Raw genomic sequence first — 27,541 nt, 5'->3', positions numbered from 1 at the left:
GACAATAGGTTGTTGCTGTATAGTCACTAAGTCTTGTCCAACTCTTTTGCAACCCCAGGGACTGTAGCCTGCCAGGCTCCTCTGCCCATGGGATTTCCCAGGGAAGAACACTGGAGTGAGTTGCCATTTCCTTCTCCAGGGGATCACCCCAATCCAGGGATCAAAACCATGTCTCCTGAGTTGGCAGGCAGATTCTTGACCACTGAGTCACCAGGGAAGTACCATGACAATAGGATTAAAACATTAAGGAAGGGGATACAGTTTAAGAAAGTACTGTACATAAATTCTTGTTTCCAGTGTCTCAGTTTGATACAGAAGATTAATTAAAATTACATGACAGACTTGGAAAAAAAAGTGATCATAAGAAAGACTTGGGTTTTTGTAGTAAGTTGTGTTTCCCGAGGACGTGACAACAACCCCCAGCCCCCATGACCTTCTTATTTCATCGTCAGAAAGTGGAGCTGGTTTCCCTTCCTTTTGAATTTGAGCTGGACCTGGTACTTCTGTTAACCAACAGAATAAGATGGATGTAACACTGTGTTATTTCTGAGCCTGGGTACTGAGGTACAGAAATTGAGACCTTGGAGCACTCCTTGGAACTCAGGCCCCTGATGTGAGAAGCCAGAGAGAGGGAGAACCAAGGCTCACACCCCCTTGCACAACCCTAGCTAAGCACCTGGTGGCAGCCAGAACCAGCCATGGGGACCTCCAAGTCAACCTCAGGAAAACCGGGAGACCCAATCAGCCAACCCAACCTTGAAAAGTACTAAATCATTATTGTTTTTAAGCCACTAACTTTTATGGTGGTCCAATACCCAAAAACAAACTAAAAATATCAATGTGTGTGTGCTAAGTTGCATCAGTCATGTCTGACTCTTTGCAACCCTGTGGACTGTACCCATGAGGTTCCTCTGTTCATGGAATTCTCCAGGCAAGAATACTGGAGTGGGTTGCCATGCCCTCCTCCAAAGGATCTTCCCGACCCAGGGATCGAAACCACATCTCTTATGTCTCCTGGATCTGCAGGCAGGTTCTTTACCACTAACACCACCTGGGAAGCCCCCAAAATATCAATAATACTTTATTAAAGCAACATTATAATACACTGACTTACACACAGATACACATAATATGGCAATATAATAAGAATGAAATAAATATTGAAAATAAATATTTTGATCTAAGAGTATATAAATAAGAGAATATTCTCATTTTCGTATGTCTTTATACCTCTTATTATTAAAAGTTTTGGAGGTATTAGAAAGATCATAAAATGTCCCAAAGCAAACTTAAGTGAAGGAGCTACTGCAAATTTTGAAAGTTATAATAGAAATATTATAGTTCTTCAAAAACATTTACAAATATTTAATCTCAGCAAAGATATTAAAAAGGCATATGCTCCTTATATTGAAAACTTTTGGGGGAATTCGCTGGCAATCCAGTGGTTAGGACTCCCCACTTTCACTGCTGGAGCCCAGGTTCAATCCCTAGTCGTGTCTGACTCTTTGCGACACCATGGACTGTAGCCTGCCAACCTACTCTATCCATGGGATTCTCTGGGCAAGAATGCTGGAGTGGGTTTCCATGCCCTTCTCCAGGGGATCTTCCTGACTCAGGGATCGAACCTAGGTCTCTTGCATTGCAGGTGGATTCATCGCTGCTGAGCCACCACGGAAGTCCAGAATACATCTACTTACAGATAAATACCTGGAACATCTTCTGGATCAAAGCAAAAGTGCCCACTTGAAGAGGACAAGGGCATCACCCTCTAAAAAGCTGTTGTTCAACCTGGAATGTGCTTCAGGGTAATGGCTTGTGGTATGATCCATTATTCATCTCACCTTGATGAAACAACTGGGAAAGTAAAACCACCTCTGGACTTGGAGTCAGAAGCTCCATATCTGAGTCTTGGTAGGGCCAGTGGATTGCTAACTGACACTGAGTCTGGATTTTCTGTTCCGTAAAAAGCAAGTGGGACCAGATGAACTCTAAGGGCCTTCTTAGTGCTAACCTTGCATTACTCTACTCTTCGAAACCAAATGGAAAACTGCTGTCTTCTACAGCCCTCCGTGTGTGTCGATTATCTAGTGTACTCTTGAATTTCCCCTATTTGTTTGTAGATGCCAGGGGGTAGGTGGCAGGAAGAAGGGAGGTGAGAGAAGAAAGCAGGGTGCATGGCAGTTGTTAGAGGCATGTAACACGCAGGAGGTGAAGAAGCAGGGATGTCCCATGCTGTCTGCTCAGCAATGGCAGATGGCCTGGGCAGGTCCAGGCTGCAAGCTAGCAATAGTAAGTTAGTGGCGCCTGGCGATATGTCACATTCAAAAAGCAGGTGAGTGATGTACTCTCATTCATCTGACTTCTACGTCCCAAGGCATACACAGAATGGAGAATATTTTACAATGTTTTCTTAGAAAACATCATTTCTGAGGTTAAGCAGGATGGTGTTGAGGTTTGTTGGGTGCACAGAAGTTCCATGTGCTGTACTGTGTTTTGGAAAATGTTCCCTGGAGTCCTACATCCAAAATAAGCATGACTTGGCTCTATTAAGGACTTCTGCTTTAATAAAGATATGTTCTATCTTTCCCTGTAGGAATACTATCATTTGAAACAATCAAGATGGACAAAGCAGAGAGTCCTAGATTACAGTTCTGCCCTGGATTCAAAAACAGTTTCTCCATTGGAAAATCTGATGTGCTATTTGCTAAATAATTAAAGAATATAGGTTATCAACCAGAGAAAACGGTCTGTCCATGCTGGGAGTTTAAAAGGCTCTTATGTTTTAGCAGGTATTCTAAATTATACATGCTACTGGAAGCGAGAAATATCACCAGTCATATGAAAGAACACAAAATCCAAATATTCAAGTATGCTAATTGTGGGAGAGACTATGTCAGTTGCCTACCTCAAAATCCATTTTTCCATTCCAATGAGATGTTAAGTGGCATTAATGTATGGGGTTGATGGAAAGAATGCTTAGGGGGAGCCCACTCAGACTGGAAGCTCTCATCTCTTTCGTCTTCTTTTCCTCCTCTCCATCTGAACATGATGAACATCTGAACATCTGACACCAGCAGCCAGCGTGGCCTGCTTCACAATGTCAGCACCACCATGAGAGGCAGAGCGCCAAGAAGGAAAACCAGCTCTATATTGCTCATCTCTAGAATTCTCACATGTGAGCAAGAAATAAACTTTTTTCTAATTTAGGCTGCTGTTCTTTGAGGTTCTTCTGTTGTACATATTTATAGTGTTAGTCACTTCAGTTGTGTCCAACTCTTTGCAACCTCACGAACTGTAGCCCGCCAGGCTCATGTGTCCATGGGATTTCTCAGGCAAGAATACTGGAGTGGGTAGCCACTCCCTTCTCCAGGGGATTTTCTCAACCCAGGAATCAAACCAGGTCTCCTGCATTGCAGGCAGATTCTTTACCATTTGAGCCACCTGAGAAGCCCACATATTTATAAAACTTACAAATTTACCCGAAGTCTACTTTCAATTTTAGATACCTAAGCCTCTCAACTCAACCTACATTTGGAGCCCAAACTCCTACTTGATATAAATGGCTTGTTAACTGTACATGGAAGAGAAAAAGGATATCTTGGGTGGTCAATCATTCAGTGTATTTTGTTAAGTAAAATAAAAATGTTTAGAAGTAAGCTCAATTTCTTTTCGCCATCTCAATACAGAAATCAGTGGTTGAGAAAATCACTGAAGAGCCTGATTTCTCAATCTTCTCATTTTCTAGAGGAGATAATATTGACCTGCCTCATGAGCACAGGCAGAGGATTAACTAATTAGTGATTGTCAATCACCATGAAAATATAAATTTAAAGAAGCAATAAGACTTTTCATTAAACTATTAATAGCTGTGATAGTAATTTCTTCCTTCACTGGAGAAAATTTACATTCAATAAGCACCAAAAGCTCATAGCATAATAAGAATAAAACTTAAAAGAAAATTAAGTCTGAAGACACTTCACGACCTTTCAACAAAAGCACTGGGCAAAAGATGCTACTATCAAATGTAGGGTCGTGGAGACAGGCCCAATATATTTCTAATGAATAAAGAAACTTCCCATGGTAGTCCATGTGGATTAATTTCTTTCAGAGGAGTACTCACTTTTCAGGTGTTCATGGATTCTACCTACTTGATTCTGTTCAAGCTACTCACAAAACAACCTAATGCAGACATGGATTTTTTTTTTCCTTGTTAGTAACTACCCTCCTGTTTCCTTATTTTTTGCACACCTACATTTAGAAAATTAAGATCATGGCATCCAGTCCCATAACTTCATGGCAAATAGATGGGGAAACAGTGGAAACAGTAGCAGACTTTATTTTGGGGGGCTCCAAAATCACTGCAGATGGTGACTGCAGACATGAAATTAAAAGACACTTGCTCCTTGGAAGGAAGGTTATGATCAACCTAGACAGCATATTAAAAAGCAGAGACATTATTTTGCCAACACAGGTCCGTCTAGTCAAGGCTATGGTTTTTTCAGTAGTCATGTATGGATATGAGAGTTTGACTATAAAGAAAGCTGAATACCAAAGAACTGATGCTTTTGAACTGTGGTGTTGGAGGAGACTTTTGAGAGTCCCTTGGACTGCAAGGAGATCCAACCAGTCAGTCCATCCTAAGGGAGATCAGTCCTGAGTGTTCACTGGAAGGACTGATGTTGAAGCTGAAACTCAATACTTTGGTCACCTCATGCAAAGAACTGACTCATTGAAAAAGATCCTGATGCTGGGAAGGATTGAAGGCAGGAGGAAAAGGGGATGACAGAGGATGAGATGGTTGGATGCATCACCGACTCAATGGACATGAGTTTGGGTAAACTCTGGGAGTTGGTGATGGACAGGGAGGCCTGGCGTGCTGCAGTCCATGGGGTCACAAAGAGTCAGACACGACTGAGCGACTGAACTGAACTGACTGACAGCGCTTTGGGGCTTCCCTGGTGGCTCAGCTGATAAAGAATCTGCTTGCAATGCTGGAAACCTGGGTTCGATCCCTGAGTTGGAAAGATCCCCTGGAGAAGGTAATGACTACCCACTCCAGTATTCTGGCCTGGAGAATTCCATGGACTATATAGTCCATGGAGTCACAAAGAGTCAGACACGACTGAGCAACATTCATTTCACAGCACTTTTGGGCTTCCCAGGTAGCTCAGCTGGTAAAGAATCGTCCTGCAAGGGAAGGGACCCTGGTTCAATCCTGGGTCAGGAGGTTCACCTGGAGAAATGATAGGCTACCCACTCCAGTGTTCTTGGGTTTTCCTAGTGGCTCAGATGGTAAAAAAAAAAAAAATCCACCTGTAATGCAGGAGACCTGGGTGGGGAAGATCCCCTTGAGGAGGGCATGGCAACCCATTCCAGTATTCTTGCCTGGAGAACCCCTATGGACAGAGGAGCCTGGCAAGCTACAGTCCATGGGGTCACAAAGAGTCGGACAAGACAGCACTTTTACAGGCACTGGGCCTTGCTTTGGACTCCTGAATACTCTGGAGTGTGTGACTTCCTGTGACACAGTGCTTGTGTGTGTGTGTGTGTGTGTGTGTGTGTGTGCACATGCTTAGTTGCTCAGTCATGTCTGAGTCTTTGCCATTCATTGGACTGTAGCCCATCAGGCTCCTCTGTCCAGTGAAATTATTTTCTGGATGAGATATCAAAAATTTAACTGAAAGTCTTTTTTTCTCCACCAGCAATCCTCTACCTAGGATGCACCACCTTGCCTTAGTGTCCTCCCCCCACCCCATTCTGTTCACGTCATCATGGTCTCTCCGCTGGAGGTCACCTCGGGCATTTTCCACAAGGCCTCCCCTGCCAGCTCCTCTACACACTTTCCATTCCCTTTTTTGGACATTCATAGAGCTTATCGCTTATATTAGCCATTTTACAATACAGCGCCACAACAATAATACGTTTTTAGGCATGTGTGTTTTGTTCACCAAGTGCCCAGGAAGACCCTTTGCAAATACAGATTCACATTTCTTTGTGCCCTCACAGTGCGCAGCAGAAGATGGGAACACAATAAAGACTCACTGATACAAATGTGTCCACACTAAGGACGTAGCTTTAATGGTTTGTTGTGTTGTTTAGTCATGAAGTCATATCTGAGTCTTTGTGACTCCATAGACTGTACCCACCAGGCTAGGCTCTTCTGTTCATGGGATTTCCCAGCAAGAATACTGGAGTGGGTTGCCATTTCCTTCTCCAGAAGATCTTCCTGACCCAGGGATCAAACTGGCATCTCCTGCTTGGCAGCCAAATTCTTTACCACTGAGTCACCTGGGAAGCCCAACCCCTATCTTTAATAGCTGATGCCCTGCAAAAATAGTCAACTGTTTTTACGGTCACTTGTTGCACAAATGCATTTCTCTAGGCTCTTTTCCCCTAGAAAACAGAAATACAAATCTCCCACATTTAAATGAATTCACTTAGACCAGATGATTTTCCAAACCATTTATCATCAGAACCTCTATTACTGCCAGACCAATTTCATGATGCTTATGCATGCCTAGTAACAGGGAGGTGTGAATATTTTTAATTGCACTAAACTAAAATTAATATTTTATAAGTTTTGAACTAATCCATAAAATGAGGGAAAATTTTTTAAAACATTCTTAAAAAATGTAGGGGAAAATTCTGTGACACGGACTAAATAAGCTATGAAGATAACATGATATCCATTGCATCAGTACAAGTATCTTTCTTATACTTACACACACCAGAGTTCAGGCCAAAAACTTATGTCAGGGTCTTAACATTTAGTATTTTATATATAATGAAGTTAGAACTCGTACGAACATGCTGAGTTGCTTCAGTTGTGTCCGACTCCTTGCAACCCTAAGGACTGTAGCCCGCCAGGCTTCTCTGTCCACGGGATTTACCAGGCAAGAATGCTGGAGTGGGTTGCCATGCCCTCTTCCAGGAGATCTTCCCGACTCAGGGATCAAACCCACATCTCCTGAATTACAGGCGGATTCTAATGCTGAGCCATCGGGAATGATCTCTCTTCCATACAAATCTGAACATTAAGGTCTTACTAAAATGGTAATCAGCATGTTTAATTAAACTAATCCGTATTTACCCCTCACCTCATTCTCTCTAGCATCAATCATACGTGAGTCTCTTCTGAATTTTAAAAAGGGTAGAATTTAAGACATTATCAGGTATTAAGTCACACTAACTCTTCTGAAACCTCTCAGGTTTTTGGAAGGTATTCAAGTCTGGAATCTGAATCATGTGACATATCTTTAAAGGAATCCTTTAAGCATCCACTGTGTACCAAGCACCTTACTAGAATGACATACCTGTCCTCTCATTTAGTCACCACAATCCTACAAGACTGGCAATATTATTACCTTTTTATGATTGCCCCTACTTTACAGATAAGGGTATTTTAGATTAAACATTTAAGTCATCTACCTAAGACCAAACAGCTAGTTTGCGGAGAACTGGGAAGGGCATGTGGGGCAGCCAACAACCAGAGCCCAGCACTCTGTACATTATACACTGATACCGACACAGCTCTTTTTACCTATTTTAAGATTTCAGAAGTTTTGTTAATTCATTTTTCCTCTCAAAGTTTGGTAAGAATTAATTACTACCAAATGATTATATTGATTTTTTTAAGTTAATAGAGTTCATTATTTTTAACAAAAATAATACTAAGAAAAATGATGGGAACTATAACTCTGAAAATCAGCCATAAAGCAACCTGTTAAGATTCACAGGATGGTCGCAGATTCCAAGAAAAAAAAAAGAAGAGCAAACTTAAATCTATTTGGAAATTGCTTTTGGGAGGCGGGGTATGAGGTGGGTGCTGGTGGGCATAACAAATAATTCCTAAGGAGTAATATTTCCTACAGAGATGGACCTTAGTATATACATGCTGGGCTTCCGTGGCCTCTCAGATGGTAAAGAATCTGCTTGCAATGCAGGAGACGTGGGTTCAATTCCTGGGTCAGGAAGATCCCCTGTAGAAGGGAATGGCTACCCACTTCAGTATTCTTGCCTGGAGAATTCCATGCACAGAGGAGCCTGATAGGCTACAGTCCACGGGGTCGCAAAGACTTTGACATGACCGAGCAACTATCACTAATCCTGTTAGAACAGAGCATCCTTCTTAGCACCCATTTGCTGGATTCCACAAAACCTCCGATGTCAAAATTCCTCATCTTTAGAGAAAAGAACACTAGCCAACCTTCAAGTTTTCAGATGTTTGGAGCCCACCAGGTTCCTCTGTCCGTGGGATTTCCCAGGCAAGAGTACTGGAGTGGGTAGCCATTCCCTTCTCCAGGGGATCGTCCCAACCCAGGGTTTGAACCTGCATTGCAGGCAGATCCTTTACCATCTGAGCCACCAGGAAAGCACCCTTGCTTTCTCAAGGGGTCATTTCCACCTGCTCTAACACTCCCAACTAGGAGGGGTCTTACACTCAGGAGCCAGCATGTATGAAGTAACCAACCTGAGGAAGAGAGTTATCCATTATTGCAACCAAGGGGTAATTCCAGATCAGAAACAGTGTTTCAAGAACGGGAGCAAGGCTTGGGGATAAACTTAGGTAACTGACAAAGGGAAAAGTAACCAGGACTCAAGGAAACAGAAAGTATAAGTGGCCTAAAGTCTACCTCTGGGTTTTGGCCTATGTAAAAAAACTGCTGTTCCAAACAATTTGAGCCAGGAAAGCATCTCAAATTTAACAGGAGCAAAAGTGAATTTACTATCCTAACTTCCAATCCTGCTTCCTCCTCATTCCTGGTTTCAGGTGATGACCACTCAATGCACCAGAGACCTGGGGCTTGTTCTAATCTTTTCATTGCTCATATGCAGCAAAATGCATCAATCTCTATATCTGAATGATTTTACCCTCTAAATAGGGTATATGAATTTGGTCCTCCACTCTACTCCTATCACAGCACTAATGTTGGCCCCATCTACTCTTACTAGACTAGTGCCATTGCAAGAGCTGCCTGTTTGGAATCCCTCACCCTGCCCCATATTTTCCCTGTTAAATCTATAGGCCCACACACAGTCCAATCTGAGCATGTATTTCCTGCCCTCCCCACACTGTGTAAAACCTTCGATGGCTATTCACTGCCTAAAACAGTAATTATCAAATATTCTTAAGCTTCTAAACTCAATACAAAAACAAAACCTTACTTGAATCTCCGTTATATAAAACCTCCATTATATAAAACAACTCCAGCCTGGGCTGTTCTGGTTTCAAGGAATGGAAGAGCCCTGACAACTCTACTCCTTACCTCCATGCCTCCCTGGATGATGTATACCTGTGAGGTTCCTCAGAGCACTTGGAAAAGCACAAGACAGAGGATCAAATTTAACTTCCCAGGGTGGCCCCGCCATGGCCAGACCCATCTTCCTTTTCTGATTCACTGCACTAACCAGCTTTCAGAATGGCCTCCAGTGAACCCCACCTCCTGGGATTCATGCTTCTGTGTAATTCCTTCTCATATCATACCCGGGGTGGTCTGTGTGACCAGTAATAGAATACAGCAGAAGAAATGTCACTTCCAAGATTAGGCCATAAGAGACATTGCAACCTCTGTCCCCACGCCTCCTCTTTTTCATACCTTTTCCTCTTACCTCTCCTTCTTCCTCTTACTTAACTTGTTCTGGAGTAAGTTAGCTGGCAGGCAGGAAGCAACCCTACTGAGAGGCCCGTGGTGTGGTGACTAGGCCCATGTCTCTATGTGGCTGGAATCAGAAGTGAATCCTCTAGCTGACTAATACACTCATATTCTCTCACTACTTCCCAACCTTGTACTTTCCTCTACCTTGACATTGTCCCAGCAGATACCACGCTGTTCTGCCTCTCTCTCCTATTTTTCTTTCCCTTTTGTCTGCCTGAAATGCCCCTCCCCACCTGTCTTCACTAGAGAACCCTCTCACCACTGAAGGCATCACAGACTTCAGGAAGCCATACCTGAGCCCGGGTTACACTCAGAGACCCACCCGCAACCAGTTTTTTCTCCCAGAGTGTTCTGGGCCTTCCATGTCTGGTAGTTGTTTGACAAACAGTAGAAACTGGATAAATGTTCATTGAATAGAACCGCTGATAAATGTATAGCAGATTGCATGCTAAGTTGCTTCAACAGTGTACAACTCTTTGCAACACCCATGGACTTTAGCTTGCCAGCCTCCTCTGTCCTTGGAATTCTCCAGATAGGAATACTGAAGTGGGTTGCCATGCCCTCCTCCAGGTAATCTTCTGGACTCGGGGATTAAACCCATGTCTCTCAATGTCTCCTACATTGGCAGGTGGGTTCTTGGCCATTAATGCCACCTGGCAAGTCCCAAATGCACAGGAGTGTGTAGGGAAAGTAACTATAGTGAGGTGCCAGTCATTTCACTATCTCTGCATGGTATTTTTAGTGTAAAAAGGAATGGAGACATATAGTTTTCATCATACTAAGCCAAATTGCAGTATCTAATCAATGTAATAACATCTGTATTAAAAACACATGTCAGTTTTAAGCTGATATTCATAAGAAGAAAGTTATCACTGTTTCATCATGAGGTCACCTCTGAGTGACCACCAGCACAGGTTTAGATAAAGCATGGTCCTTTGCTTTTTTGCAAGGCACTGCGACAAATGAACTGCAAAGGGCAAACCATCTGCTTGAGGAAGGAAGTAACAGAAATAATGGAAGGAGGGAGAAAAAAAACTGAAGTAAGGGAGAGGGGCCGTGTTCAGCTATGCTACTTGAAAACCAGACCATCACCTCAGGCCAAATGACAAAATGATATCAATAACTCCAAAAGAAGTTTCACTTAGGTTTCCACATGCTGAAGAAGGTGATACTAAGAAGTGATTGAGTTTAGAAGATTATACCCTTTCTCGTAATAGAGAGATGTGGTTCCTATCCTAAAAATAAGACTTTGGGAAAGAAAGAAAAGAAAAAGAAAAAAATCAAAAGAACAAACAAAAAAATATGATGGAGGAGGGGGAAGTGCTAAATTACAGGGAGACAAAGAATAGGAGGAGCGAAAGAATAAGTCAAATATTAGCTCTCAGAGAAAATTTTAAGTCTTCCCTTCTGAATGCATAATAATATATAATATTTAACATAAAACATTAAACTAGAACCTACAGTCAGAGACACTGCTTCTGAAAATCAATATAAAACACTGGCGTAAAGCAAAAACTTTTTCATAGACAATAAAATTACATGTAAGAAATACAATCATCCCTGGGTATCTGTGGGGGATTGGTTCTAGAACATCCCAGGAGATACCAAAATCCATGTATGCTTGAGTCCCTAATATTTGCATATAACCTCAGCTTATCATGTTAATACTTTAAATCATCTCTAGATAATGTATAATATGTAATACATTGTAAATTCAATGTAAATAATCTAAATTATATTTAAATAGTTGCCAGAGTACAAGGTAAATTCAAATTTTGCTTTTTGTAACTTTCTGGAATTTTTTCTACTGAATATTTTCAATCTATGGATTGGTTGAATCTGAAGACAGTAGTTAAATTAAAGATGCAGAACCTGAGGACACAGAGGGTTGACTATGGTAAGCATATGACAGACTTGACAAGTTTCTTTTCAAAGAGATCACAAAAGCATTCTCAAAAGTCTGTCAAACTGGTAATTATAATGAGGAGGAATTTTTTTAGAAATTAAACTATAAGAATTGAGTTGGAAAGCAATCCAAGTAGTACAAATATACACTTTAAATAACTGATAAATTAAATTGCAAAAATGTTTTGAGTTGGCAACAAAAAATTACCCCTTAGTATTTGAATGTGTAACAGGGCTTTTTGCACCCCGAATTTTATTTTTTCCAGCTTTACTGAGATAGAATTGATATATAAGAGTGTATAAGTTTGTGATGACTTGACACACTTACATATTGCAAAACGATTACCACAGTAGGTTTGGTTAACACTTCTATCACCTCGCATAATTACCATTTCTTTGTTGTGATGAGAACACTTAAGATCTACTCTATCAGTAACTGCCAAGTATACATTAGAGTATAATTATCTATAACTACAATGCTGTGCATTAGAACCCCAGAAGTTACTCAGCTTATACGTGAGTTTAAAAGCAAAGGATCTGAAATTGGGATCTTGCAGAAATACCTGCCTTTCTATGTTCATCACAGTTATTCACAATAGCCAAGATATGGAAACAACTTTTTTTTAAATAGAGACAGCTTTAATTTCCTCTTTTTCTAAAAAAAAAATATAAATTAATTTTTATTGGGGAATAGTTGCTTCACAATGCTGTGTTACTTCCTGCTATATAGCAAAATGAATCAGCCATACATATACATATATTCCCTCTTTTTTGGATCTCCTTCCCATTTAAGTCACCACAGAGCACCGGGCAGAGTTTCCTATGCTGTATAGTAGGTTCTCATCAGTTATCTACTTTATATATAGTATTAGTAGTGTGTACAGGTCAATCCCAATCTCCCAATTCATCCCACCCTCTCCATCCCTCCTCTGTATCCATACATTTCTTCTCGACATCAGGGTCTCTATTGCTTCTTTGCAAAAGAGATCATCTCTGCCATAGTTCTAGGTTCCACATAAGTGTGTTAATATATGATATTTGTTTTTCTGTTTCTGACTTACTTCACTGTATATGACAGTCTCTAGGTCCATCCAAGGGACACAACTTTTAAATAATTTTAACAATGATAAACTTTTCTATAGAAAGGTTGTTTTGTAAGAATGATAGAGATAGGCAAATTGGTAGCTGCTCTTCCTTTCATTGTTTGTGTCTCTATTCAGTTCCCAGTTTACAGAGGATCTGAATATCTGCTCTGTGTTCTAACATCTCCCATACCAGAAGCCATGAGTGGTGGTGTCATTAAAATGGACAGAACTCCAAGAAAGCCTCATGTAAATAAACTTCCATGAAAATGGACATTTCTCAAGACTAACTGGAATTTTTTTTTTTTTTTGGAAAATAGTTCAGTGTACTTGCCAACTGTATACATCTTAATACTAATTATGCAATTTAAAGTTAATGAAGATCGTCACCGCAATCATCCTTGTCTACATTTTTATTTAGTCACCAGGGGGAGCTAATACTGCTCTGTGGGTAGGTAAGAGTCTAGAAATTAGATTGTGTTAAAGGGGGAAAAATTAAATTGATATGGTATTACACATAACTCAAATAAGGTCCACAGTGCTGATAAGGTAAATACATCAGACATGCAAAAAGAAAATTGGACATGGATCATTTTTTGTTGTTGTTGTTAAACAAAGAAGTTATTATAAGTTATTAGTTAATAGAAAAAACTAACAGTCATCAGTTAGTAGAAGCTTGCTGTGCTTAATGGAGGACATATATAAACCCAGTCACTTATGGTTGTCTTTGGTCCTCTTAGGGTCTTACCATCCAGATTTTGCACAACTGTCCTTGGACAGTTGTCCAACAACTATTATTTATTTATTTCTATTATTTCTTGATTTGAGACACTACTATGATTCTTCATTCTAATAGGTAATCATTTGCTCAAAAATATTCCATATAATTACATTATAATTATTTTGAAACAAATGGAACCTTATCCTTTTGCTCCACATATTTCCTTCTGTTCCAAATATATGTTTTAGCACTTTTAATGTGTGTTCAAAGAGTTCTACCCAATAATCTACTTAAATTCATTCTACAATTCACCCTGGAGACACAATCCCTTTTAAACTTCGAGGAGCTCCAGTTGGAACAAAGAGGGGGAAAGGGTTCAGAGTTTGTGGAATAATCACCTCTAATCGATCAATTTCCCCTGAAGGTAAAGCTGAAAGAAAGGAGGAGTGAAGAGTTCCATCCAATTCCTTGAAGTTTAAAGGAATGAAGCCCTGAGGCACAGTGTACCCTGATTCCTGTCTTACCCTCCCAAGGCCCTATTAAGGGGTCACAGATCTCTGTGACATCCCTGTCATTCCCCAAAGACAAGAGACCCAGACATAGACTTCACACAGAGAGAAAGGACGGGGAAAGAGTCTTACTTTTCTTATCAATTCACTATCTTATAAAGGAAGTAAATATTGGTCACAAGCATCTTAAGTATAGTAATGTTAAAAAAAAATTGCAGTCATGCAAAACTGTAAAAATTCAACCTCCAGGTTTTATCACGTTGAATTTCACGTTTGAGAACAGGCTACATGTGGCAGAGCTCTTGTGTGCACAGGGCTGTATCCGAATAGCTAAACACGGCCCTGCTCACAAGACAGGCTGAATGGCTGCACAGGGGCCGAGCAAATAGTTGGTCTCTTTTAATTCATCTTCCCCACAAAAGAGGCCCCACTGTTTCCACATCCCAAATACAGCCCTTCATTTATAATCTTTACACTTCTCCACAGGGACAAACTGACAGCTTTAATTACCATCAATGACCATCAAGGACACGGTGGAAATTCTTGAAGATATTCTCCCATGGCTGTGTTCTTGACATTTTATTTACAATTTTTTGGCAAATAAATCCTGAAACCACAGAATTGGATGATAATATGTTCATTATCAATTATACAACTAAGGCTAGACCTTTTCTCTAAAACAGCTGTGGTTCCACGAGACATCCAAAGGTAACATTTTTAATACACAGACAAATAATGCTAATTCACTTCTTGAGTTCTACTCATTTCAAAATGCTAATTTCAAAAAACTCAGATTAATCAAGGAGCAGGTAATTTGCAAATACAGCTATAGCTAATACAGAATACTCTTCGCTTGGGTCTTACTTGAAAACAATACAGTGAATTCATCCATTTATTTTCTATTTCTAGGAGATTTCATCCTTTAGGAACTTTCCATTGATAATCAGTAGCCTTCTGGTGATTCACAAATTATTAAATCAGACTGAAAATAAAAGCACCTAATTTTAAAATACACATGAAAAATATGGAGAAATATTTCTTATACTACCCATTCAACATTCCAGCTATTTAATTTTAATACATATAATAACTCATCATTCACAGTGGAAAAATATACCTCATCAGTACAGGCCTTTCATAAACCTCAATTACAATGCCCCCAAAGTATTCAAAAGCATCGAAACAATAATGCATCTGAAAATGATTATTTTACATCCATGATGTGGTAGAGAATTTCACAAATATATCAAGAAAAGGACAACAGATGACGTACTAATATCAAAGTTTTGCTGAAGCCCAACCAATATGGAAATAACAAAGCTTTTATAGCAACCGACTCCTCCAAAACCAGAAAAAGGAGCTCACTCAACCAAAGTTCGAGGTTGGAACCAATTGTGGACAATTGCTTTTATCTCTGATAAATACGCAGAGGAACTTAGGTCATGGTCCTGCTAGGCTAAGAAACTGACATACTCAGTCACACCACTTTCTCTGAAACTGAGAGGAGCAGAGACTTGGTGAGCCGTTTTTCATATGATGAGGTCAATGGCAGTCAAGAACAGGGGTCTCTCAAATACAGGGTATACATACTAGGATAGAAAAGATAGCCTGAATATTTAGCAACAATCAGAAGAGGCGTCGGCCATAAATAGCCACCCAGGAACAACATCCTGAGAGTAAGAAGACAAACAGGACTCCTGTCATCCTGGGTGCCCTTGCTCTTCCACTCCGTTCCCACATCTCAAAATAGCGCAATGTCCTGTGCCAGTGAAACAGGCTTGCTGATCATCGTGTTTAATGTTATTCATCTAATTCACACAGAATCCTCAAATTTTGATAAGTGATTTTTAAAGTTTTCTGCAATGAATCTGCAGGATGTTAACAGGTGAGCACAAGTAATCAACAAGAAAGTGGCGAGTCTAGCCTTTGCACTCCCAGCAAAAGCTCTTTGTCAGCCACTGAATGAAGAGGGAGAAGAGATTAACAGAAACAATTTAATCAGATGTGACCAAAAGTTGGCAAAACAAAATAGAGATGATCAGGAAAGCTATCTGAAATATGGACTGATAGACACCGTTGATAATTATGAACCTCAGTGAGAAGTGTAGTAACATATATTTTCTCTTTGTGATTTTCTGAGATGGCTCTATTAGCTCTCACAATCATTAAAATAAATTGTCAAAATAAATGAATCTATATCAGAACTTCAAAACAACATACATTTATTTTTAAAACCTATTTCATCTTCACCTCATTTTTCAATTTCTATTTTTTTGAGTGTTGCATCATACATGTATCTATGTAATATATTGACAAATACATATTTTGAAGATGTATCCTATATCTGTTTAATCAAAAATATTGGAAACTACTGATCTGAAAAATAAGCATGTGGAGAAGGGGCTAGGGAATGTGAAAAGTGTTAATTGCTGAGTCATGTCTAACTCTTTGCCACCTCATGGACTATAGCTTGCCAGACTCCTCTGTCCATGGGATTCTCCAGGCAAGAATACTGGAGTGGGTTGCCATTTCCTTCTCCAGGGGATCTTCCCAACCCAGGAATCAAACCCATGTCTTCTGTATTGCAGGCAGACTCTTTACCATCTGAGCCACAATGGAAACCCAATCTGTAGAGGCCACGAATTGCATTGGGGGGCTTAACAGGATCTGAAGAATGAAGTAGGTTAAAAACACTAAGGAAATATTTTGGGTAGGAAACAAGAAATTGATCAAAACAGAGGACAATAGGAAAATAAAATATACAATGCCTTAAGCCTAATTAATATATAGATAATTAATATATAATGAATAATAACAAAGTATGAATAATGAATTAATAAAGAAATCAATGTAGAAATATGCAAATCAAAGATATAATGCCTTAAGCCTAATTAATATAAGCTAAAGTGTTAAAATATCACATTTATTTCATGTAACTTATTTTCACTAATGATTTGAAAAGGAAAACAGCAAAACAAAGAAGTTCTAAAAACAATTTCAATATGCTTCTGTGAAAACTATGCTTCATTCCATAAGACATTCCTTTTCCTTATTCCCAGTGCAAACCAAACTTGCTGTTAAGAGTACTTGATTGTCAAGTGAAACCAACCAGTATTTAATTACCCACAACTACATAACACATGTTCAATCACTTTCACTTTTTCTTTAAATTCTTTAGTTAAAAAAAAAACAACCCAGATGTCTAAAAGTCTTCAGTTCACACAATCCATGCGAAGCTTCCAAGAAGTCTCATAACTCTTAAAATCAAATTAAGTGAACATGCTATTTTATACTGATGTGGTGTCCAATCATTGGTACAGTTACTTTTCCTCAAAACTGTGAACCCGTGTACAATACCAATATTGGTAAAGGACTCACAAATCTGGTTAGGGTTAATAAATGTAATCTACAAATATGTTCTCCGAAACTACAACAACCTTGCATTTGCACAAACCTCTACCTACCCCTCTCACCAACAGTACGGTGGGCCAGAGGGTTGAGAACTAACAGTGCTTTTTGCACCCAGGCAATTCAGATTAATGATGTGAACGAACACTTCACAGACAACTCAAGTTTGCAAATTAGCAGGAGGGAAGAGAAAAATGACCCAGAACAACAAGCATACAGTATTACCAAATGCACTTTACACATTTATCCTCTTAAGTGTAGCTTAGTTCTGATGATTTACAATGCTGGTTCTTACTCAGTTTTGTAAGCATAATAAAGTCTCCATAATCTCAGCCTTCCCCCCACCCCGCCCCCAGCACCCTGCTGTTAAATCTTTGTTGAGAAGTGTGATGAGACCCCTCTGGCTTCCAGCCCTCCCTACCCCCTGAGGGAATTGGCAAGAAATGATAGGGTTTGTGGATTAGGAAAATGAGAGGTTCTCTGTGCTTTTCCTTCTTTAAATATATATTTTGATAATCTGTCTTCTGCATCAGAGAGCCCCAACAGCATTAGTGTTGATTCCCCTCCCTTCCCAGCCGCCAGGAAAAACAGCACATCTAGGGCGAGACAGGTGGTTTCCAACTACTGCTCAGCTGAAGAGCGGGGTTTAATTTTTTCACCTTTCCCCCTATACCTTCAAGCAGGGATGAGATAAGATTTATTTGCACATCTTGGATTGCAGACTAGAGAGCAATTGCCTTGGGAGACAAAAAAGAAGGCCATCCTGTCCCTCATTATCCTAAGGGACTGCTCTGCTGCTTCCTGGGTCAGATGCTTGTCCAGAACAGCACTCACCTTCCAGAATCCCCCTCAGTGATGAACCGTGTGAACTGTGTGTGTGATCCCCGAGATCTCTGCACCCTTGCTAGTCTACTGCCTGTGAGTTCAGTCCGGGCCACTGGTGCCTACTCACGAACTGACCTGGGGCACAACTGATCCCTGAGCTGACTTTCAAACCTGAGTCTAAGATGGATCATCCTGGTCCACAGTTGACCTTCGTCTCCCAAGGTCAGGTCTAGTCCAGGCTCACTTGGCAAGACTGTACCAGGATTTCAAAACTTTCAGTTTGCAGTGAGTCAGTTTCCACCTTGGCAGGCTCCCCCTTGGGGAGGAGAGTCACCGAAGAACCGATCTCAAGTTACCACAAGCCCTAGTTCAGGATGGGAATCTCATGGCAGGCGTTCTCCCAGTTCAGGGTGAAACTACCCTGAGTAGCTCCCGTAGGTGTCAGACCACAGAATATCTCTGCTTTCTGTTATTGTGCAAATCAGCAGGTTTTAAGACTTTTCTCTCCCAATACTACTCGATAGCTAACTCTCCTGTACACTTCCAAGTGTCCTCTCTTTCTTCATACAAATTATTCACCAAAAAATTTACACACTTTGATCTGGATGGATGTGACCACACATGTAAGTAAAGACTTCAAGATTAACAGAAGGAAAGCCAAAAGGAGTAAAGAAGAAAGTTGAGAAAACAGCAAGAGACTATAACACAGCCAGAGAGAAACAAAGAGGGGATGTATAAAGACAACAAGGAAATGAAGAGTCTTGAAATAAGGATAGGAAGCAAAGGAAAATTAACAAAGATACAAATGAGACTACATGAAATTCAAAGAAAAAAAAGTGGAAAAGAAAAGAGTAAAATTAAAGGGGAAAAAAAAACTACTAGATTAACATTTTGTCCTCTAGAAAAAAGAAGAAGCACCAAGAGTTAACTCAAGCAGCAGGAAACTAAATTAGGAAGAGTAGGACCTTCTAACTTAGAGTAAAAGGTTTTAATCAAGGAAGAAGGCAAAAGCACCATATTACTTTTTTAATTAAAATGCTGCCAGTGTCTTTAATCTCTTCCAGATTAGACTGAAGGGTGTGCGTGCATGCATGCGTGCTGAGTTTCTTCAGTTGTGTCTGACTCTTGGTGACCCCATGGACTGTTGCCTGCCAGGCTCCTCTGGCCATGGAATTCTCCAGTTGAGAATACGGAGCAGAGAGCCACGCCCTCCTCCAGGGAATCTTCCCAACCCAGGGATCAAACCCGCATCTTTTATGTCTCCTGCATTGGCAGGCGGATTCTGTACTAGTAATGTCACTTGGGAAGCCCAGACTGAAGGGTACCCTTAGTCAACTCAACTCAAGTTTGAACTCTAATACGTTCAGTTCAGTTCAGTCGCTCAGTTGCGTCCGACTCTTTGCAACCCCAGCTGAACTGAACTGAACTGAAAGTGTTAGAGTTCAAAATTGAGTTGAGTACAGACTGAAGGGTACCCTTAGTCAACTCAAGTTTGAACTCTAACACTTTAAACAAATATAAATCATTCCTAATTTTGTTCCTCACCCTTTTGTTCTCTCCGTGATCTTCCATTTCTGCTTTTTCCTTATCAGTCTACCACCATCCCTAAGAAATCACCCTGAACATCAATAAACAGGACCAAGGCCCACCAGCTCTACCTCTTCTGAAATATTTCATTAAATCACACATACGCCTCTGTTTTCCTTCCTTTGTTTAAAATGTTGTGGGATAAATGATATGAGCACGGACTAGGATTCTAAGATTTTAGAAAGCCTACGATGAAAACAAACGAACTATTTTATTAGGATTTGAGATTATTGAAGAATAAGAATTTTTAACCCATAGCTATTATCTTCACCATACCATGTGCTAAAAAAATCAGCATTTTCTGCACTGATATTAAAGTTGTATAATATATAAAGAAATATATTACTGCATACAATATATAAAGTTATTCAGGAGGAATTTTTTTGCTTCTATGCTATTTCATAGAGCTGGACATAAAGATAATTCCATGGTAGGAACTCAATGAAAGGTAAACACTAAATAGAATTTGAAGGCTTTTCTTTTTTAATATTGAATTTTAAATTTAATCTTTCACACAAGAGAGACACTATTCTCACCTAAGGTAAGATTTCTTGCTGGCATAGTTTAAATTGGCCACAGCAGTTGCGTTCCCATGTCTTCACCCTAATGTTAGTGTTGATTCCACATAAGTAGAGCTTCCCTTTAAAGCTATTCCACTGAAAATAGAATCATATTAATGCACTTAATGGGATTTTCCAAAAATTATGCATTCTGAGGAGAAAATGCACTAAATGAAGTCAATTAAGTGTACATGAGTTAGAAAATGCAAATAAATCCACAAAGAATACCTATACACACCCAATAGAATGCTTAACTTGAAAAGGCAAGCAAAACAAATGTTATCAAGGACACACAACTTGAACTCTCAGACATTGCCAGTGAAAAGTATAAAATGGTGCAACCACTTGTAATAAAGTTTTAGAAGTTTTTCATACAGTTAAATATACCCTACCCCGTGACCCAGCAATTCTGCTCCTACTTAACTCAAGAGAAATAAAACATACGTCCACAAAAAAAGACCTGTAGAGGAAGGTTCACAACAACTTTGTTTATGATAACCAAAAACTAAAATAACCAAAACGTCTACCAATAGGAGAATGGAAAACAAATGATGATACATTCATCTAATGGAATACTACACAGCAATTAAAAAGAACAGACTTATTATATATACAACAAGAATGAATCTTGCAGATAGTATGCTGAACAAAACTAGCCAGTCACAAAACAAGAGTACATACTGTGTGTACTTATTAGAAGTTCTATAACAGGCAAAACAAACCTGCAGTTAAAAACTTAAAAGGTAGTTACTTTTGCTGGAGTATTACTGATTGGAAAAGGGTCAAGAGAAGAGAAACTTCTAGGAAATTATCTTAAGAGGGATATGGGTCACAAGGGTATATGTATTTTATCAAAATCCATCAAATGGTACCCTGAGGACTTACAAATTTCACTCTATATAAATTTTGCATTATAAATAATAACATTAATAACTATAAACAATGATCAAACTCTAGTTAGTTGGCCTGCTTATCCTGATGATATGAGTAAGCAATTTTTAAACTACTTACTGTGTGTTATAGACTCAGCAATTGGGTACATATATTGAGGATAATGGAAGCTAGGTGACTCACTACTCGAGAAGGCAGTAACAAACATGGAGAGAAAAAAGACTGGGATGTTCCACAAGTGCTAGATCGAAATGATGGGTATCAGTAGAAACACGTGGTTCTTGTTAGAGAGAGAAAAATACAAATATGTGTATATATTTGTATATATGTACATTTTAGAAGCTATGTTATACAGATATTATACTAAGTGCTAAGTCACTTCAGTCATGTCCGACTCTTTGCAACCCTATGGATTGTAGCCCATCAGGCTCATCTTATTCATGAGATTCTCCAAGCAAGAATATTGGAGTGAGTGGTCATGCCTTCCTCCAGGGGATTGAAACCACATCTCTTGTTGTCTCCTGCTTTGGCAAACAGGTTCTTTAACATTAGCACCACTTGGGAAACCCATTGTACTAAATACACATATATATTTCCTAATTCTATCTGCTGAGATGGTTTATAACCAATGATATATCTTTATCAATGAGCACACATAGTGCCCATATCTTGATTTCTAAACACCTCTGTCTTCTTAAAAGAACCAGGGCTCCTTGGACAGAAGATTGATTAGGAGTAAAACATGAGGAGCCTGGAGCATCTGTTTGAAGGAGAAACTGAATCTATCCTCAAATAAAGACAGAGACATATTAAGCTGACAGAGGATCCAGTTCGAAGGGACTGCTGCTGCTGCTAAGTCGCTTCAGTCGTGTCCGACTCTGTGCGACCCCATAGACGGCAGCCCACCAGGCTCCCCCATCACTGGGATTCTTCAGGCAAGAACACTGGAGTGGGGTGCCATTTCCTTCTCCAATGCATGAAAGTGAAAAGTGAAAGTGAAGTTGCTCAGTTGTGTCCGACTCTTTGTGACTCCATGGACTGCAGCCCACCAGGCTCCTCCATCCATGGTATTTTCCAGGGAAGAGTACTGGAGTGGGTTGCCATTGCTTTCTCCGTCGAAGGGACTACTACTGACCAAATTTCAGTGTATCTGAGCAAGTAATGATAGTAATGAATTATGATCCATGAAATAAAATAAAAATCCAAATGCCCATGGTGATATGAACACAAAAATCAAAGAATGAATAAGAAATTGTAGTTGAAGGCCAACAAATAAATAAAAAATTATAAAGCTAAAGTGGATATTTCATGAGGATGAAAATATTTACATAGAGTCAAAGTGAAAGTTGCTCAGTCGTGTCTGACTCTTTGCAACCCCATGGACTGTAGCCTGCCAGGCTCCTTTGTCCATGGAATTCTCCAGGCCAGAATACTAGAGAGGGTAGCCATTCTCTTCTCCAGGGGATCTTCCTGACCCAGGAATTGAACCAGGGTCTCCTGCATTGCAGGTGAATTCTTTACCAGCTGAGCTACCAGGGATGCCCCAAAGTATCTTCCCACAAATTACTTGTTGTATTTACCAAGGGAAATCATCTTCTGAACACTGGAGAAAGTTGGTGACCACCACTTAAAACAAGTATTCAGTGTTAACCCCATCAACACTGGTAAAAATCACCATCAGATACTTCCTGACCTGATGCACTGAGAAGGGCCCACCATCACTTGGTGGTATTCCTGCCATGGAAGTATGTCCGACTCTTAGTTGCTCAGTCCTGTCTGACTCTGCAACCCCATGGACTGTATCCCACCAGGATCCTCTGTCCAGGAATTTTCCAAGCAAGAATATTGGAGTGGATAGTCATCCCCTTCTCCAGGGATCGAACCTGGGTCTCCTGCATTGCAGGCAGATTCTTTACTGTCTTAGCATCCAAGGAAGCCCCATGGAAGTATAGAAGCTGAATATAACCGTAAGGAAACATCAAACAAACCCAATTATAAATAGGCATTTTATAAAATGCTGGGAGTTACTACCAAAAAATGAGATCATTTCAGGTGAAAGGAGAAAAGAGAGATATGACAATTAAAAGTTATGCATGATCCTGAATCCCAGAGGAGAAAAAGCAAACAACAAATAAAAACCTCTAAATGACATTATTGGGACGACTGTTGAAATTTAAATATTGGTTGTGGATTAGATAACAGTATTCTGTGTTAAATGTGAACTTCCCTCACTTTGATTAAGTGTGCTGTAGTCATGTAAGAGAATGTATTTATTCTTAGGAAGTACACAGGATATATTTAGAAGGGTGTGAAGTCTCCAACCTTCTCTCAAATGACTAAGAAAAAAAAATTAATGAGGCAATGACAGAGCAAAGAGGGTAAAATACAAACAATGTGTGAATCAGATAAGTTGGTAAATGAGAGTCACATATAATATCTTTACAATTTTGCTATAAGTTTGGAATTATATCAAAAGAAAAGTTATCAAAACCCTAAAAAATATGTACACAGTCAATGTTTATATACGCTTCATAGATTTTCAAACTTACATTCCAAAAAAGATGATAATACGTTTTCTGAAAGAAAGAAGAGTCTAATAAACATGCTCACTGCAATCCCTTTTTGAAAAGCAACAGCGCACTTCAATAAAGAAGGCTATTTAATTGGATTTAATCCAATATTTCCATAATAATCTGTTCAGGAAACCTGGTTAAAATGGAACACCTATTAAAATCTTGCAAAATTATCAACATTCTGTGGAAAACAGTTGGAGAAACACTTGTCTAATAAATACATTTCCTACACATGGTTAGTTGAAGAAAGATTTGTGCTAGGAAAATAAAAGAAAGAGATCTACAAACACACACACACACACCGGGGCAATGTCAGTATCAAATAATAAGAGAAAAATGACACGAATATAAAAAGAGATGTCTACATAAAATGTCCCTCCAACCTTACATAGTATGTTCCTGCAGGATATATTTTTAAAGAGAGTATAACTTTGGTAACCGAGTTTTACTTTTATCAAACAGTTAACTTGAACACGTCCTGTTTCCTGTCATTTTAAATCTGATTTTTACCATGCAACATATAGGAGAAGAGTTTCCATGACTTAAGTGAGCACCTTCTGTGGGCCAGGCACTGTGCAAGGCTTAGAGAATACAGTGATGAATAAGACAGAGTTCCTGCCACCCATGAGCTTCCAGTCTAATGAGGGAGGTGGAAAAGTTAACACATGCACTGAACTCTGTGATATTCATGAATAAGCACCAGACTTTATAGGGCAAAAAAGGCGCTAAACTCAGCAAAGAGTAACCAATGAGGAAAAGTTTTCTTAAGGAGATGTTTAAACTAAATGAAATTCATGCATGCTAGACTTCTGGGAAAACATATTCAGAAGGTATTTTTAAACTTTATCTCAGCCACCCCATGTTAGGTTCTCCATCTACATAGTTTAAAAAGTACATCACTGTAGCTTTTTAAAAAGGAAATGAAAACATATTCATCAGCTATCAAAATCTAGGTACACTTCAAAATCTACGGATGACTGTGACACTGAATTTGCCAAAAACCATTATCTTAGAAGTCTTTCTAAAGCACGTCCAGACTTACCTAGGTACTCAAGTGTAAGAATAAAACAGCTGGAAGACAACAGAAGAGAAAGGAGCAAACTGAAAAAAAAAAAAATCAGAAATAGAACAGTGTGAGGAGACCAGAAGTGATAAGTATTGTTTACCTGTCAGCTGACATTGATTAATCTTGTGTTCTGTGATATCGCTCAGTGACTCGAACACCTGGAGGCAGCTCTCACAGCTGTGCACAGCCTCGTCCTCTAGATCCTCCCCGTCCTCCGGCCGCTTCTTACAGTCTATTGCTTCTCCATCTTCAGTCTTGTCTTCAAGTTTACAGTTGGGGTCTGAAAAAAAAAAATCAAGACTGTTAAGTATGGGGTTGAAAGACAGGTTCTTTTCAAGTCACGTTTAATCTTACTACCAAAACCAGAAACACCTTCTCCCTTGAAGCTGCAAAAGGAGGGCTTTATTGCAGATTTAATTTGAGAAGCATCAAAAAATGAGTCTTCCCTAAAATCTGTCAGTTCCTGATGACTGGAGCATCTCTCCCCCAATACAAAGCCCTTTTCCCAACCCCTTTCAAATAATTTGCCACCCTTAAGGTTAACTTTGACATTTTTTTCACGGCTTTTTTTTTTTTTTTTTTTTTGCTTACAAGAAAGATAAATCACTTTTGAAATTAAACAGCCTCCAATGCGGAGGGGAAAAACCACCGTGCTTGAGAATGAATTCCTTTTCTGCTAAATATACTCTTTCACAGGAAATTACCAGAATTAGCCAAAAGTCTAGAATAAGCTAAGCTAATTACCATAGGCACGAAATTGACCTTTACTTATAAACTGGTCAAAACACAGTTACCCCATTATTTGTTAGACGGCAATAGTAAAATAAGCTCCGCCACACAGCAAAACATTCTTACAAGCACAAATTCAAGTGTAAATACACTGGTATGTCGCTTGGTTTCAAAATCATCAAAAAACAAAACAAAATATAAAGAGAGCAATTAGAGATTGTAAATAAGTCAACAACTTCAACTGACATTACCAGCCTCAAAGACCTAAATAGTGGGAAAAGTAAAAATAGTTCCATTCTAACCCTAAGAATGATACACAAATAGCAAGAGGGACTAAGACAGATGTTTTCCCTGAGAGCTCAATAAATATTTCGTGATTTCTTATGCTGTCTTTTGCCTCATTTTAGAGAAGTACCCCCAAATATTTTAGTGCCACTGCTCCTCTTGGCAGGAAAGCAGAGGAAGAGAGAGAATGCCTCTTTAGGGAAAATTGGGATAATAAAATCTGTGACTTCGTTTACAGAACATTCATTTCGAATAGCAGAAAGTCCTCCGAAGTCAGAAATAAATTATGTCTCAAAACAGTTTTCAGTGAAATAGTTACAAAAGAATTGTATCAAGGTACCTAAGAAATATGTAATATGTTATCTGTAGTCATTTTTTTTTAATATGGAGGATAAATATTTGAAACGTTGTAATCCAGAATTCACAGGATCAAATGAGCCCAGACTTCATTGGAAAGTCAATGAATGCCATCAGCCCCCCATCCGGCTGTCGAAATTTCTGCCACTCTGCATGCCAGGTCCTTCTGGAACCTGCTTCTACAACTCACAGTGCTGCCCTTTGGTTGGTAGTTGCTCCAAAGTCTTTCCTCAAATCTGTAATAAACTTAACTATATCATCACCCTTCAGACGATTCCCGTATGCCCAAATCAACTCACATTTCAACATAGAGAATGACCTCTTGGGTTCATGAGACAAGCAGAATCCCCAATTCAAAGAGCAAGTCGTTTTTGTTTGTTTTCAAACAAGAACGTAGGGTTAAAGTAAATTGATAATTCGGGTTGATCTGTCATCTGGAAAATTATCATCTCCATACTCTATGCAGTGTCCGTTTCAATATACTGAGTTATAGACTGCTCATCCCTGGGGGAGTAATCACAGGACCTTTTTCATTTGCCCTGTCCTTTGCCCAGCACAGCACTATGTCCGGGTGAGAGCTTAGTAAATAGTATTTAGTGATGACGAGAATGGAGAGGAGAGAGGAAAAAAGGAGTACGTTAAAAAGTCCTTTCCTGGTAATTTTTCTTGTGAATGGGAACAGATCAGTTTATCTCCAAATTCTACATCTACATGCCTACATCTTCGAAAGCTGATGCTGTGTCAAAGCATCACATTCGCCTTCACTGGTTTCAAATGTTTCATCTAGCGCTTCAGAGGCAACAAATAGGTAATGATTCAAAGAGCTCCAACAAGCTAAAACCAAGTGGTAAAATACTGCCAAATTAGAGCCATTCAGGAAAATAAGTAAGTGTCCCCACTACGGCGAACTGGCCCCCGCACCCATTCAACCCTTGGTGGAAGGCAGCAGACGCATACTGAACACTCCTGGTTGTTTAACATGAGTTTCCAGTTTCTCATAAAACTGACAGCACTCAGGGAAATGTGGGGGCTGGGTCTGAATTTTAATATGATTATTTAAATGCTACGCATCAAGTCTGCAGGCCTGTTTGTTTTTAAATAAGGAGACATTCTGAATACTTTAAGTAGTATGCAGAGAAAACGATAAGAACTTGCCTCCCTTATTATTCAAGAATATGGGCACTTTACACGAATCCAAATCAAAAATATCAAACAAATAGGAAAGCCTGCATGATGCTTTAGGTCTTAACAGCTAAGGAATGACCCCGTCCATGCTTCTGACACTGTGGCTAGTTATTAAAATGAGGGTCATTTTAAGACTAATAAAAAATGGTTTTGCTTCCACTTCTGCATTTACAGATAGAATCCTTCGGGGACTGAAGTCAGT

At 39.5% G+C, this 27,541-nt stretch overlaps 1 protein-coding gene across 4 annotated transcripts in view; it reads right to left on the bottom strand.

Annotated features, from left to right (window-relative positions):
- Positions 1-27,541, bottom strand: part of ZNF521 (zinc finger protein 521) — a 304,387-nt gene that overhangs the window by 248,020 nt on the left and 28,826 nt on the right. For all 4 annotated transcript variants that reach the window (XM_065932425.1, XM_065932423.1, XM_065932424.1 and 1 more), the window contains one exon: positions 24,884-25,063. Coding sequence is in view for 2 of the 4 variants with exons in the window: in XM_065932423.1 (XP_065788495.1) it covers positions 24,884-25,063 (180 nt within the window). In the remaining 2 variants the exon portion in view is untranslated. The remainder of the gene's footprint in view (positions 1-24,883; positions 25,064-27,541) is intronic.

This window comes from Muntiacus reevesi, chromosome 4 (genome assembly GCF_963930625.1).
Source record: "Muntiacus reevesi chromosome 4, mMunRee1.1, whole genome shotgun sequence".
Classification (NCBI taxonomy): domain Eukaryota; kingdom Metazoa; phylum Chordata; class Mammalia; order Artiodactyla; family Cervidae; genus Muntiacus; species Muntiacus reevesi.
The sequence above is the reverse complement of the archived record's forward strand: the minus strand, read 5'-3'. Positions and strand labels throughout refer to the sequence as shown.